Source organism: Clarias gariepinus, chromosome 9 (assembly GCF_024256425.1).
Source record: "Clarias gariepinus isolate MV-2021 ecotype Netherlands chromosome 9, CGAR_prim_01v2, whole genome shotgun sequence".
Classification (NCBI taxonomy): domain Eukaryota; kingdom Metazoa; phylum Chordata; class Actinopteri; order Siluriformes; family Clariidae; genus Clarias; species Clarias gariepinus.
Genome location: NC_071108.1, coordinates 4,850,927 through 4,866,802, shown reverse-complemented (window position 1 = coordinate 4,866,802; position 15,876 = coordinate 4,850,927). Strand labels below are relative to the sequence as shown.

At 39.6% G+C, this 15,876-nt stretch overlaps 1 protein-coding gene across 1 annotated transcript in view; it reads right to left on the bottom strand.

Moving 5' to 3' along the window:
- The window catches only part of fgd1 (FYVE, RhoGEF and PH domain containing 1), a 54,392-nt gene extending 40,830 nt beyond the window's left edge, over nt 1-13,562 (bottom strand). The window contains exon 1 of the mRNA XM_053504414.1: nt 12,698-13,562. Within this exon, the coding sequence (XP_053360389.1) occupies nt 12,698-12,845 (148 nt within the window). The 5' untranslated portion in view covers nt 12,846-13,562. The remainder of the gene's footprint in view (nt 1-12,697) is intronic.
- Between the last annotated feature and the right edge of the window lie 2,314 nt (nt 13,563-15,876).

Genomic DNA, 15,876 nt, shown 5'->3' with positions numbered 1-15,876 from the left:
AAATAACTTTCTCAGAGCTCAAGGTTTCACGGTATTATTATAATAATAATTATTATTATTATATTATTATTATATAATCACGTTACAGTCGTAGTATCCATAGCTGTAGTTTCACAGGCATTCCACAATATGAAATACTTTTCCTTAAAAAAAGCACAGCATGCAATTTGAGAAAGGTGTTAACCGTGGAATTTTTGGATGAAGGATAAACCGTGAGTAGATGCCACTCAATAATTAATATCAATGTTTAAAATAGGCAGGATTTTTAAATCAGTTCAGTCTCAACAAGCTGATACAATATTTAAAATGTTTTTTGTTTTTTTTCTCAAGAGCTCAAACCCCAAAGGGACGAGCTGAGGCTTAAGAAAATAAGTGGTGTTTACTCTGAGAGGTGTTTTATCAGAGTTTCCTTTGCGGTGTCTTTACAGGCCTTTCTTTCTCCTTTAAAGAGACACAGGAGATATGAGACTAATCTCAAACTCTGCACTCCCAACAATCCTTTCCTACAGAGACAGTGAGATAGAGAGTGATGGAGGTTGGACTGGAGAAAGCTTTATGAGATAAAAAAAAAATCAATGCAAATTTAAACGAAAGAAAAAAAAAATAAAGACCTTTTTTTTTTCTTTTCCGAGGATGAGCTCAGTTTTATTCCAGACAGTAAATCTGCACTTTTATGAGCTGGATTTTTTTTTATAGCTGAGGTCTGTAGAATCCATGCTGCTGTAAGACACTTTGGATTTTGATAATATTAAGGTTTTCAGGTTCTGTTCACTAAGTAAAAGCTTTTCACAGGCTCTTATTGGATTCTCACGTCTTGGAATCTCAAGTTTGCACACAAAACCTTTTTCTCGAAACACGACCGCATCACATCCTTCACTTCCCTTCATCAAGTAAGGTTCAAAAACAATTTTCACACCTCAAATCAGTCTTTGCCTTTGTGTGTTTAGGAACGCAGGGAATGCTGTTAGTTCAGTTATTTTTGACCTGGTATTTCAGAGACTGGAATGACACACGGGAAGTAACAGAGATGATCCTGCATCCAAATTCAGACGAATTCAACGCTTACGCCAATGACTCATTTTCCCTTTGTCCACATAGCAAGAAAGCGCGTGATGTCCGACAATAAATACTACCCACTGCTGTGAATGAGGTCCATATGCTGAGCTCTGTCCATAGGAGGAGAAGTAACGATAGCTTCCCTCGTCGCTCTGCTGCTCCTGAGTGGATTAGTGTGTCTTGTTTCGTGTGTCTCGAATCTTTTCCTGTCTTCTCCTATTACATTTTGTGTTATTCAATAGCAAAGCCTAAACGCACACACACACGCCACATACCACACACACACACAAACACCCTACTGAGTCACTTTCGTAGGTATTCTGAGCATTTCTGGTGATTTGAGGGTGCACATTTGTGCTCGCTCGCTTTACAGAAAAAAAACACTTGAGGAATTGTATGAGCCGGTTAAAACTCTCTCGTGCTGCTTCTCTGGTGATTAAAGTTTCCACTTACTCATTCGCTTGTCCTCATACAGACACACACACACATAGCTTCTCCCCCACTATCTCTTTCACTCCCTTACACACAGCCTGTGTCCTTTCCACTATCCAGCTATCCAGCCAAATCTCTCTCTCTCTCTCTCTTTCTCTCTCTCTGCCACGTTGCTCGTGGTTCCTGGTGGCGGTATGGCGTTCCCACACACTGACACACTGACATACTTCTCCGCCATCCTGTTTCTCTGCTATTCTCTATTCCGCGGCAATTAATCACGCTTGTCTCTCTTTTCTGCACTTCTTCATCTCTTGCTTTTCACCTCTTCTCTATCACCTCAGTGTTTTTTCTCCATTTTTCTCCCCATAGATGCTCCTCTCTCCTTAGACGCTGCTGTCTTGTCCTTGCTCGAATGACTTCTCCAATCTCTCTCGCTCGCGCTCTCACACACACAAACACACAAAAGAAATACATTACCATACTCCAAATGAGCATTCAAATCACTAAACCCCATAGCTATCCGCTAAGCACGCACCAGCATTCAATTAGACGACATACTGTGTAAGATTTTGCACACTTAATAAGAAATTGATGAAACAAAGAAACTTTGTTTGCATACCAATAAGACATTTACTATGTCTTCATGGTCGTCATTTAGATCCTCAACTAGAGTTACGAGTTTAAAATGTTCTCCCCATGATTGATTGGGTTTCCCCCTAAATCCCAAAATCACAGTGGGTAAACTGGTCATGATACATTCATTGCCCTCTAGGTGTGAATTGTGCATCTCATCCACGGTGTGTCCCTGCTTGGTGTCAGATGTTCCAGCTAAATGCAGTGCTTTGGATCCTGTCCAGGATAAAGTTCATACTGAAGAAGAATGAACGAGGGGAAAGTATTGGGTTTACACATTAAAGTAATTAAAACAAAACAAGATAAACACCAACATTTAAGGCAAAAAAACTCTCCTTGCTTTTGGCTCTCATTTTCTCCTGTTAAGTTTGAAAGTTGTGTTTCATTTTATTTTTAAATAATTCTAAACAAGTGATGTTTCCTGCCTCCCAAAAAAACAAAAAACATAGTTTTAGTAGATACAATAACTTCACAGCAAACCTTATTAATACTTTTAGCTCTTCAAATATTTGGGATAATATTGTGCCAGCTACCATTCCTTAAAATCGCTAGCTTGCTGGATACTTAATATAATGTTAATATGTAATGTATAATATAATGTGCCACTTTTCCGTGCTAGCTTGTAATATTTCCAGCTTGCAGTTTCTATTTTTGGTCATACAAACAAAAAAGAAGAAGAAAAAAAGTAAGATTTGGATTTACTGATATTTCTTTAACATTTAATGTGTGCTAGTTGTAAAATGTTCAAATATTTAATACATTTAAATGTGGCATAATTTTATGCTAGTTCCAATTTCTTAGCTTAGCTGAAACAGCAAGCTAGCAAGCTAATATAATGTTAGCCAATTTCCAAAAATATATAGACTGTAGTGAGTATCTATTTTTTAACAAAATAAGCTTCATATTTATTGCCATTTCTTTTATTTTTGATGTGTGATAACTGTAGGGTTCACAAATAACCAGAAACTTTTACATTTGGGTAAACTTTAAGCTAGCTGCTATTTCTTAGCTCAGTGGAAATTGGGAAATAGCTAGCCTAGCTAATATAATTTTAGCAAAAGTTTCTTGTTAAAAAATATAGGTTCTAGCATGTATTTGTTTTAAAAACAACAATGATAGCATTAAAGATAATGTAAGCTTTATATTTATATAATTTTATAATAAAGTTAGGTAAATTTTATGCCTGTTAATTTTTTTAGATTAGTTGAAACTGCTAGCTAGCTAATATAATTTTAGCCCATTTTCCTTTCTAGCTTTTAATATTCCCATGAAATACTGATTCTAGTGAGTACAATAAAAAAAAAAGAACAACAAATAGCGAAGATAATTAAGATTTTTTTTTCATTTATTGCTAGCTTGTAATTTTCCACAACATATAGATTCTAAGAATATAATTTTTTTTATAAAACATTTAAAGTAAGCATTAAATTCGCTGCTATTTTCTTTTACATTTGATGTGTAAAGTTTAAAAATGAACAAAAACATGGAGTTCTGTAAGGACATGGGGACATTGGGCACTAAGTTTATATTTTATAATATTACAATACAATTTACCCTAATTAAAAAAAAAAAAAAAGGTCTTTCATTCTAAATCCTGGTGATGCATTAGTATTTGGTTAGAAAGTACACAAAACGTGATGTAAACGTGACGTACCTTTACACACGGTCACTTTTAAAAACAGTAATATAATTTTTTACAGTTCTTCACCTTGACTTCATAGAAATCTAAATACATAAGTACTCGACAGAACGGCAGACAGACCTAGTGGGGGAAGGTAGGATCCTGTCAGAACAGTCACCACACTTTTTTCTGCACATACTGTCACCATGTTCACAGCCGAAGCACTCTCACACAGTACCTGCTAAAGATCTCACGGGGCATGGTGATTAATCACACACTCTCCAGGCTAGCAGGCAGAATGAGATACCATCACACACAGACACACACTCGGCATTATGTTTTTTAACTAGGGGCGTGTATTGAGATGGTCTCAAAAGGACAACCTGAGGGGTTTTGGGGGTTGGGCAGAACAAGGTTACGGTGTAACCTGCACTGAGGTCCTAAGTGGCTTGCTCAAGGAGGCAAATTATTTTGTGTTTGAAAGATTGTTTTAGCCTTTCAGGAGGCAATATATAATTTGTTATTCCTTAACAAACTCAACATTAACATTCATATTCCAGAGCTTTTTTTTATTACCGTGAAAGAGCACTCACAGGGGGACCAAAAGACTCAATAAGGACCATTTTTATCTCTTCAGGAGCAAACAAACCCCATAAGGTCCAATTATATGCTTTAATGACGTTTCTCTACAATTATGTCCCTCTCATTAAAGGTGCAAACACAAATACACATGAGGGTTTTACCAATTAACAAGTGATTATGCTTTAAACCCCACAGATAATAAGATCAGACTTGCAATTAACGCTTTGCTTTCACCACTAAGTATGAATCATTTCTGAGCCTAGACCTGACTGATCAACCCCAGATCATAACACTGCCTCCAGAGGCCTGTACTGTGGCCACCATGCATGATCCACTTCACCATGCATAATGCGCTTACCTTCTTACCCTGACGCGCCAATCACTCCGGAATAGGGTCAATCTGGACTCATTAGACCACCTGACCCTTTTTATCAACGCTCCAAAGTCAAATCTTTGCTCCCCTTAGCAATTTGAAGTCTTTTTTATTAGCCTTACTAACAAGTGGTTTTCTTATGACACAACTGTTTAGTCCCAACCCTGTGAGTTCTCATCACACTGTGTGTGTTTGGAAATGCTCTAACTTTCATTAAAAAACATAGCTAGTGGTTTTATTGTTTATTTTTTAACCATGCAACTTCACCAAGTGTTTAAGTGACTTCCTTTCAAAATATTTCGCCGATCACATTTCATCACAAAGTTGACTATTTCGGTAATGCGTGAAAAGGTTCTTAAACCAGTTCCAGTAATGTAAAATCTCCTTAGTTATTTTCTTTGCTCGATACAGACCAAAAAATTTACCCTTTTGAAATGGCGACTTTTTTTTTTGGCCAGGCAGGGTAATTGACTATTTGGTTTTGGCATATATTTGGCAATGAAAAGACACGGTTTCGATCATAGGATAAAATCAGAGTGAACCTCCCAGTTCCATCTCCATCAAAACACTCTGGTTGTTTTATAGAACCACATAGAACCCCCATTCTATACTATACTATACTATACTATAATATACTGTACTATACTATATTATACATATTACCACAATAAAATAAAATTAAATAAAATTCATCGATTAAGTTCGATCATGAGTTTAAACCATAGGGAGCCCCCTGGTTTCATCACAGATCAGAATTTAAGTGAACTTAAAATAAAAGTAGAATAAAAACACATAATAAACTCTCTTCATGTATTAGATTCAGAATAAAAAACAAGCATTAGACTCCTCTATGCATTCTGAATAGAAATAACTCTTTCGTTTCGCCATGGATTGAAAATAAACACAATTCTTGGGTCCCAATCCAGATTGAAAACATGGTGAAGTTTCTGCTTTTAGCATAGATACAGTAAAATCTGCATCGAATAAATCTCCTTATGGAATTTCATTTTCATTTTCTGGGATTCTGCTGTCTTTTTTGTGACATCACTGCCAGGTTCGCTATTCCTTCGTGCTGTTCACCGTGCCACAGCTCGGCCTGCCAGGTTCGGCTGCTATTTATACCATCAGCTGGTGTGAGTGTGACTGAAGCTTTTGTCAGTTCTATCTGATAGTCATTAACTCTGAACGCACCATCCCCCCTCTGCTTAAAGCAGCTGCTCAGGAGTGAGGAAAACTACCCTGCAGCTGCATTTCAGCTCTGAGTCCCAGCTGGGCCACATAGTGTCTGGAGCTGGAGGTCTCCTAGGATGCAATTAGCTGATTTCTTATTGGCGAGGAAAGGACAGAGGAACTGTTTCCCCTTCCCATGCCCTTATACATCACGTCTTTCCCCTCAGACGCTGATGATCTAATGGTTCACATGAAGGAAAACCCTGTAATCATAGCACGGCGCTCTAGTGTTGACGTTTCCGGTATCTGAGACGGATGAAAGGGGCCATGAGAATATTAACTCGGCATGTTAACGTTAGCATGATGTCTCATGTTAAAATAAAATACACTGCAATATGTTGTCAAAATATTTGTTAAAAAATGCATAATGAACAAAGGACTTTAACAGATGGTTTGTGTAATTCAGAAATTGCTAATTTCCTAAGATTTTATGCACTGCTTTTTTTTTACGTTTCAGATTTAAAAAAAAACATACAAACTCGACAACCGTGGTGAGCTCAAAAGCATCTCAGGACCAGGGACCAGATGTACTAAAATGTACAGGTCCATGAATGTCTATTGGGGATCCTCATAGACTCCCATGTAAAAATGCCCAACTTTAAAAAAAAAGATTTTGGTCTCCATAGCCAGATTTCCTTTTCACAATTTCACAATTGTATGGGGGTAAATTTTTAATATAACTCATTGATCTTCATTCAGGTTCTATATATTTATGCTGTGTACAGGGTTTCAGGAGCTTGGAACCTATCCCAGGAGACTAAGAGCATAAAGCGGGGTACACCATGGACAGGGTGACAATCCACAGCAAGCGCACACACTATGGGTAATTTGGAAATGCCTAATCTGCATGACTTTGGACTGTGTGAGGAAACCCACCAATTAGAGAAATGAGAAGTTGACACAAGCGGACATGTAGCATATGAATCAAATGCTTTAGTGTTTTAGCTAAGCTCGCTAGCTTGTGAGTGGTAAATGATTTGGGTAGACGGCGTCCCCTTTATGGAATAACCATAGTTTAAGGTGTGTCAGCTCCTGCCAAGATAGTGACACCCTGAGTGCCTACATTTAAGCTTTAAAACTCTCTTCACCTATAGGTTACGTGATTGAAGGTTCCTCCACTTTTCACGTCTTTTCATGACAATCTATACTCAGGATGCAATCCTATAGGCATATGGGTTACAACTGGAGTCTGCTCCCGTGAACGTGAAGAACGGGAATGTAAGGCTACAGGATCACTGAGCCTGGACAGATGAAGATAAGAAAAACCTTGCCTGGACTAAACAGATACAGATATACTGTACACAGTGGCATTGTGATCCACGCCAAGCGTATACAACATTATTTTAACCGCACATACTGTAGAGACTTAACTGTATCTATTTTCTTTAAAGGCTTGCCAAGCCATGCTTGTTGCCGCCTCACTGCTCGGCTCATTCTTATTAAAATAAATAGAAGATGCGGAGGCGGTAATGAGCAAAACTTTCTAAAATTTTTAGCAGAAACAGTACAGTTAAGTCTTATCAGTACATGCTGAACCTTTGTAATAGTTGGTTTATTTGCCCTGTGATGAGAAAAAGCATATTAGTTCACAGAAATGAAGCACAAACTCATGTAAGAACGCTGCACACACGCTAGCATGGAAGCGTAATCAAATGTGGCATTTACTTTTATTTTTTTCCCCTCCAAACATAACAGTGTTTTTTCAAAGTGCTGAGCAGGGAAGACTGTTGTTTTTTCACCTGAAGCCATTTATATACGAACTTGCGCAAATGCGCTCACGCATGCCAGTCGGTTTGTACACACCGGTTTCTGAGTAAGCACTTTAGCCGAGCCATTAGCGTCTTTGATCTCAGTTCCTTTCAACGTCATTTTCGGTAAAATAATAACAAAAAAAAAAAAACAATAAACAGATTTGCTTCTTGCCACTTAACCTACAGAAGGGTTGCAAACTCTCAATAGCTTAACGCTGACCAATACATTTTGTAACGTACACGCTAAAAAAGAAAAGGACTTGTCCATGTAATCTAATCTATGGGCCAGATGGTTTTTATATGACTGTGGGGCGTAAATAAACTCCTTAAAGGGTAGGTCTGTTAAATAATAGGCATAGAACCTCTTTGTCCCAAGTCAGCACATTTTCCTATACGGTTACAGGAATTAAAGCTGCAGTACGCATCTTTTTAAGAACACTTCAGCTTAATCTGGCTTCACATTCCAATTGCTATGCTCTGAGAAAAAAAATATCTCTGTGAGAGACCGGACTCAGGAATCTGGCTGGTGAAAAAATTAACGGCTGCATCCCTTAACGTCTAAAAGAAGGCTATACATCTGCAATCGGCAGTGTCCCAGTGAATATTTAGCGAGAGGAACGCCTGACCATTGAATATCAACGGATAACTTGTCACCAGTTTGCGAAAGAGACGCATCTGTGTGTGGGAACTGTACACACAATCATTCACCAACACTACTTGCGCATTACATGACTTCAGCCGGGAGTTATTGTCACATCTGTGTACAGCCCTGATATCACTTCAAGCCATTTCTTCATGTTTGGGATTTAAAGGAATTCCTGGGAGGCCAGCGTTTTAGACGCTGAGCATGCAGTTCGATCATGGCTCTGGCGTACTGTGAACTCCAGCTAACTTTTTACCTTGATTGTAGCCAAGCACTGGTATAAGTGCACTAGTGGCAGGAGATTATATAAAGGAATAAACTAAACCTGAACCAGAACTACATCTGGTCATCTCCTGCTAGAACATAATAAGAAAAAAATAAAGAGGAAATTAGCTAGCTAACTAGCCATTCACATGATAATAAGTTAGCTAAATCAATCAAAACCGTGGACTAGGCAGCACCCTGGAGTCTCCACTTCCCCCGGTGGTCTTACTAATAAATTTATTATTTGGACTCTACAAAAAACTCAGTGAGGTAAAATAAAGCCTACGGTTACTGTTCTCTGTCTGCCAAGGTTCTATGTAATAATATTTACAATTAAGACAATCATAGTGTGACTTAAGAGTTAGTTTTAGAGCTCGCTAGTCAATCCGGAGGCGGCTGCTCTTGTTCCCACCCTATATATGGACAGGCAGCTTAAACTCTGGGCATAACAGGACTCCGGAGGTCTCCAGAGGACCTGACTCATTCACACAAGTGTTATTCTCCTCATACAGCACAGACGGGTTGCCAGACTCGCTTCCTGTTCGTCCGAGACCCGACCCGGTTCCCGCGCTGTCATAACAGCTGCCCGTTAAAACATTCAATTTAGCTGAACAAGTTGTTTTGTGTGTTTTTTTGTTTTTTTTCCCTTGGCGAGATGTTCGTGATCTTCATTAGGGGAGGAGATAAGCTTGTTTTACAGTTAGCAAAGGAGCTCCGAAAGCCATGTGACGATAATCAGGGGAGTTTTAATAGGACACCAATACACTCCCATCCTAGGCAGATGCAAGATTTTCTTTTTTTTTTTTCTTCTTCTCTGCAAAACATTACAGATGCACCAAAAATCCCTTACACTCCGACGAATTCGGGAAAGATTCCATCTCCCAAACATAACAGAAAGCATGCTGGAGAATGGAACGGTTTCAACTATTTTTGCAATGCTACAGTGTTTTGTGGTGGTGTTAATGCAGCATGGTTGAAAAACTTCCACTGAAGAATGTACCTAATTAAGCACCGCTAATCGCTTCCAATGTGATTTGCATTTAGCCTCCATTATGATATCTGTCCAACTGCAATTATTATTATTATTATTACTGTTGTTGATATCCCACACTGACAGAGGTCTTGCACTTGAAGCTTTGCTTCTGATTCCATCCCCAACCCACCACCCCCCATTAGCTTGCACACTGGAGAGAAAAAAAAAAAAACCCAGAAAAGTATGCACTTCAAATTGAGCTGAGGAGTCTGTGTGTGGCGGGTGGGAAGGTCATGGGAAGGCTGTGCTATATTGGGAGTCTCAGAAGCAAAGCAAATTTCCCAAAGCCTCTGTTTAAAAAAGCACGGATGATGAAAACATTCTGCTCAAGCTCACAAGAATAAATAAGCCATCTCTGTAACGCTTTTAGAATTTAATGTAACCGCCTTAAAGGTTTTACATGTCATTAGGAATATCAGTGTTGTTTCACACACACACTCACACACAAATTACACTCTCAAGCCTTAAAGGTATATAAACAGCCAGACATCCAAGTGTACCACACTTTTTTTAGGAATGTTTCTGGCCAGGACCCTAGGAGAGGAAAAGGAACTGTTAAACATTTTAGAACTTCCCCTTCCCTTCTAATATAATGTTAATTACTCTATACATTATGTGACTACTGTACGAGGCCCCAGTGTCAAAGTCTTTGTAAGTATTTGCATTTTTAAATCATTCAATCACCTTTTGGTTTTTGGCACAGAGGGGAAAAAAAACAAGCAGGTCATGAAACGCCTATTTAAAGTTGTACAGTGACAAGTGAACTAAACGTTGATCACCAACTATACTAACTAGAGGTTCATGGGCACCAAAGGCTCTCCTATGCCAGTGTGTCTGGTCCAATCACACAAAAAAGCCAATGAAGCACAAAAAAGTAAACGCCGGCCATGATAGAAAGTCACCAGAACACCCATTGCACCACAGCCCCCTGTGCACTGGGCCCAACAAGGAAAGAACCTCCAAACTCCCCTTAACCCATGGCGCCCACAGGGATCCGCAGGTGGTTTCAATGTTATGGCTGATTGGAGTATATATAGTATTTTATAACACAAGTGATAATCACTTGTAAATAAATCATAATTAATAAATAAAAATTCTGAGGTAAATCCCTGTGGTATAAGAAATAACAGTCAACTTTGGTTGGTAACAGTACTGTAATAGTTTCCTGTAACAGCTAACACTGCTATGCTGTAATCCTTAGGCTGAAGAAATGCTGTAACTATACACTGGATGGCCAATGGTTTGAGAACCATTTAACCATTACACCCAAATGTGCTTGGTGTCCATTAGATTGTGAAGCATGGCTGTAGAGATCTTTATTTAATCAACTACAAGAGCATTAGTGAGGTCACGTACTGATGTTGGGATGTCTAGAAGGTCTAGGGTTCAGTTTATCCCAAAGGAGTTTAAGAAGGTTGAGGTGAGGACTATATAGATGAAAGTGTTTGGCCAAACCTGCAATGGCATTGTATTTAAATACATATACATCAAGATGGAGTTGGTCCTCCTTTTGCAGCTATAACAGCTTCCACTCTTCTTGGAAGGCTCTCCACAAGATTTTGGAGTGTTTCTGTGGGAATTCGTGCACATTCATTCTGTAGAGCATTTATGAGGTCAGGCACTGATGTTGGACGAGAAGGTCTGGCTAGCAATCTCCGTTCCAGTTCATCCCAAAGGTGCTTGAGAGGGTTGAGGTCAGGGCTCTGTGTTAGGGCCAGTCAAGTCTTTCCTCACTGAAGTCATCAAACCATGACTTTAGAGTCTTTGCTTTGTGCATGTTGGAATAGGAAAAAGGGCCTTCCCCTTGTTCTATTGTTAACAAAGTTGAAAGCATAGCATTGGCCAAGATGTCTTGGTATAACGCTGAAGCATTAAGAATGCCCTTTACTGAAACACCTGAATTCAATAGTTTGAGAAACTACTTTTGTCCATATAGTGTACATGAAGGCTGATTTCTTCCACTCCAACCCAGACAGGCCATGTCTTCATGAAGCTTGCTTTGCGCACTGGTGTCATGCTGAACTTATGGTTTTGTAATGCTACAGCATACAAAGACGTTATACACACTTGTGTGCATCACAAATGGTCAGGTGGTCCAGATGTAATGAACTAATCACAAGGCACAAGATCACAATTCTGATTCATGTATATAATTAAGTGCGCCGCTCTTGGCTGAAAACATAATGCACCGTTTTACATCCGCTCATGGGCGCACACGCGCGCGCACACAACCGCAAATCAATAGGCAATACATTTCCTCGTGAAAGCTTTGCATGCAGGAAATGCCTATATCTCTACTCCCCCATGTCCTTATCATACTGTGACGGACAACACAACGCATACATCTGCTGGTCAGCTCTCTCTCTCTCTCACACACACATACACACACACACACAGATAGAGGAAGAGAGAGACGCGCTCTGGACGCATGCTCCATCCCCCTGAGCTTAATTGCATTTCACAGCGCAGTGCTCGAGCAAACAGCTCAAAGTGACACACACACACACACACACTCACAAGCACAAACAGTGCACAAGCAGTGCGGCACCAGAGCTTTATCTCTATGTGCTTTATCTCATGTTTTCCCTCCCTCGTCCAAGTGAAAGCCCTCATCACCATGCTGCATCCTCTGGGTTCTCTCTGATTAGAGATGTAGCTATTAATTAGATTTCTTTATAACCAGGACATGCGCACAAGATTCTAACAAAATGCATGGCACATATGAATGCACTCGCTCTGGTGCCGCATAATGCGCGAGGTACGTCTTGCATCCCGAGTGCCATAAAAGAACCCTTAGTGTGAACCTGATGCAAAGACGCGTTGTCCTGTCTGTAATGAAGTGCGTGCGTTCCTGCAGGTGAGTGAGTCATAATGCTGGGGTAGAAAAAATAAAAAACATTGCACTTAAAGTGTCTCCGCGTGCACAGTGTGACACTGACAGCGTTGTGTGTCCTTGAGACATGCCCTAAATGTATACATGCGATGATGACATTGTGGACACTCTCCAAGGTCCATCCGATTAAACGAGATTTGTAACGCAATGTAGCTAATGAATGCGCAATCCATGCGGAGCACTTACCGCTTTTGCGGGATCCGGGCTGTGGGCTGAGATGGTAAGAAAAACGCATCGCCTTGAACTGACTGGAGAAGCTCGGGTGCGGGTCGGACGGCTGTTGTGGCGGCGGGCTGAAGGCGATCAGCGCGCTCCGGGGCCGGTTCAGCTGCATGCCTGCGCCTGCAATCAGGTTTGCAGGGCAGGGACGCGGGATCAACACTTCCAAATAAGTGATACAATCCGCAGTCAGGACTAATCAATAATCAGGAATAATCACAAGTGCTTAAGGGGGTGCGCGTCTCTGCGCCCAGGTGCGCTTCCGAGCTGCGCGTCCAGACCGGATCGTCCCGCGATCTGGAAGCTGAACGGTGTCCCGGTCAAACGGTAGCGAGGTGCCGGCGTGCCATCCAGCTGCTGAGTAACGATCCCATCCAAGGCCCTGTGGACGGCGTAAAACTCCATCAAAGACAAGGGTTTAATCTCTCCGCTGTGCTTTACTCAACATACCCACACTCATTACCTTGACCGTATTTATTTATTAATTTATTTATTCTAAAACAAAAAGTAACCGCCAAATAAAATGAGCCTTTTTTTTCAAATCATTAAAATGCTTGTGTGTGTCTTTTTTGTTTAAAAAGAGTCGTAACACTCCACGTTTGATCTCTTATAACACGAGACTACCTACATTTATTCTTCGTTGCCATCGTGTTAAAAAAAACTTCAAAAGAGTCGTGCAACTATTTAATTACCGCAAACGATTACACAAACAAACTAACAAACAAAAAAAGTTTAGTTCTTAATCCATCTTCCTGCCACGTCTTTGTTCCAAACGCAGGCCTGTAGGAATATCTCCAAAGTGCCAGAAACAAGAACAATAGCCATGTCAAAAAAGTTCAAAAAGCTTCCCGTTCACGCGAGACGGTTAAAGGCAGAACAGAACGTTGCTCCGGCCCGTGTGGCCGTTTATAACGTCTCCGTATAAATAACCGATCCGGTCCGGGAAATGTGCACACTCAGCTGCTTGAGCCCGGATTCGAACCTCGTCCAAAACCTCTCCAGCTCTAAAGCTCTCCGCTCCGCATCCTGAACGCGCTCTTACCGCCACCACAAAGACGCCGTGAAGCGCGTGAGTCGCGGGCTAAAATCCAGGTGCATTGTTTGTTTTTGTGGGTTTTTGACTCGCGGTGCCCTCCGGTGGGTAGACAGTCGAAAAACCCCGACTCCAAAGTGCCCTCGGAGTTTCCAGCTCCTTCCTTCCTTCCTTCTGGATCCCCTTTCTCTCCTGCTCCCTCCTGTGCGCTTTACTCAGAGGTGATGTGCGAGTCAATACGGAATCGACTCCTTCCGACTGAGTCGGTTCGTTGAATCGATTCGCAAGAAGCAATAAAGAATGCAAATTCCCTTGATTTATGTCATTTTTTTAATTGATGTTTTGTTTAATGTGTAAACTGCTTTTAAAATATGTTCCATCATCAATTTCGAATTAAAGAATTATTTTGTTAAAGGTGGTTAAGTAGTTAGCCCTCTCACCTTGCACCACCAGGGTGTGGGTTCGATTCCCATGTGTGCGTGCATATTCCTCCCATACTTGGTGGTTTTCCTCCAAGTGATCTCATTTTCTCCTACAGTCCAAAGACATGTAGATTAGGGTAATTGGAATTCCCCTAGTGTGTGAGTGTGTGTGCCCTGTGATGGATTTGTACCCCGACTCATGCCTTAAATCATGTGAAGCAAGTTATCTTTTTGACATGTCTTATCCGCTGCACAATGTTTGCACAGTTAGACTGCATATTACCTTGTATAACTTATATTTATTACCTACTGCACCTTCTGTACAATATTCACCCTCATCTTTGTACATATGAACACATAACCCCACTTACTTAATTAAATGCTAACTGCATTTCATTGGCTTTGTACATATACTTTCTACAACAACAGTAAAGTTGAATCTAATCTTATCTATATAGAAGTTGAGTCATGTCAAATGGACTTTTTTATTGTTAGGTAGAAATGTGTCACTACTCATCCAGGTAGCTTTTTCAGTCTGACACTAATCTAATCTAATCTAATCTATCTTGAAGCTGAGTCATGTCAACTGGATTTTTCTTCTTGTTGGGTAGAAATGTTTCACCACTCATCCAAGTAGCTTCTTTGCTCAGGTGCTAAACTAATCTAATAAAAATAAATGCATTGCAATTGTAAGTCTTTTTAATATGCAACATTTTTACAAACATTTAAAGTGGTTAATAAGTCATGTGATCAGGGGTTATTATACATTTTGCGAAAGAAACATGACTGACACTGTGTTGAAAAAGAGAGCGCAGTATCTGATTATCTTCAAAATGTTGTTAGTACTGTGTATGAAAGAATGGTTGGTATATCAGACTAATAAAACAAGGCATTTAAAAATTTGAAAAAAACTACATACCTGTTAAACTGGAAAACATCACTAGATCTTCCTTCTGATTTAAACTGCTTACTAAATTTCATTACTTATCTGGCAAAGAAATGTATAGTTATCTCGTGTACCGACTCTAAAGATGTGTTTGGCACAAGTGGCTCATCTTCTTCCTTTGGAAAAACTTACATATAACTTACAGAACAAATCTGAACTGTTCTGGTAGATATGAGCCCATTTGTGGGATCTACTTGAATAATTATGACCCTGATCCTGACCACCCTTCTTTTCTCTCTTTCTTTTACATTTCTTTTCTTTTTTCCATGATCACGCTTTTATATGAACAGATTATTGTTTGTGTTTAAATGTTTGCTGTGGGTGTCAATTATATATTGATCTGGCTCTGCTTTTTTTGTGGTTAAAAATCAATAATAAAAAAAAATTAGAGACAAAATAAATCATTTATATATAAAGCGAGTCAGTGAATGCATTAATCATTACACAGGCTAAAATATGAAGTGATAAAATAAATATGTGATTCATAAATAGTAAAATGTACCATAACCTTATCCAAGACAATATTTTATTGAAACTGCAGGTCATAAAATCAAATGAATCAAGCACTCACGTACTTTGATTCACATAAACCGGTTTGTATAGAAGAATACCTTATATTAAATATTGTGCAGTTTGGGACTTACTCTAGTACTACAAATATTACACTGAATGCGTCTTTTAATTGAATCGATCACACGAGTTGATTCGCTAGATAAGTTGCAACCTTTCATTTATTTTATGTTGA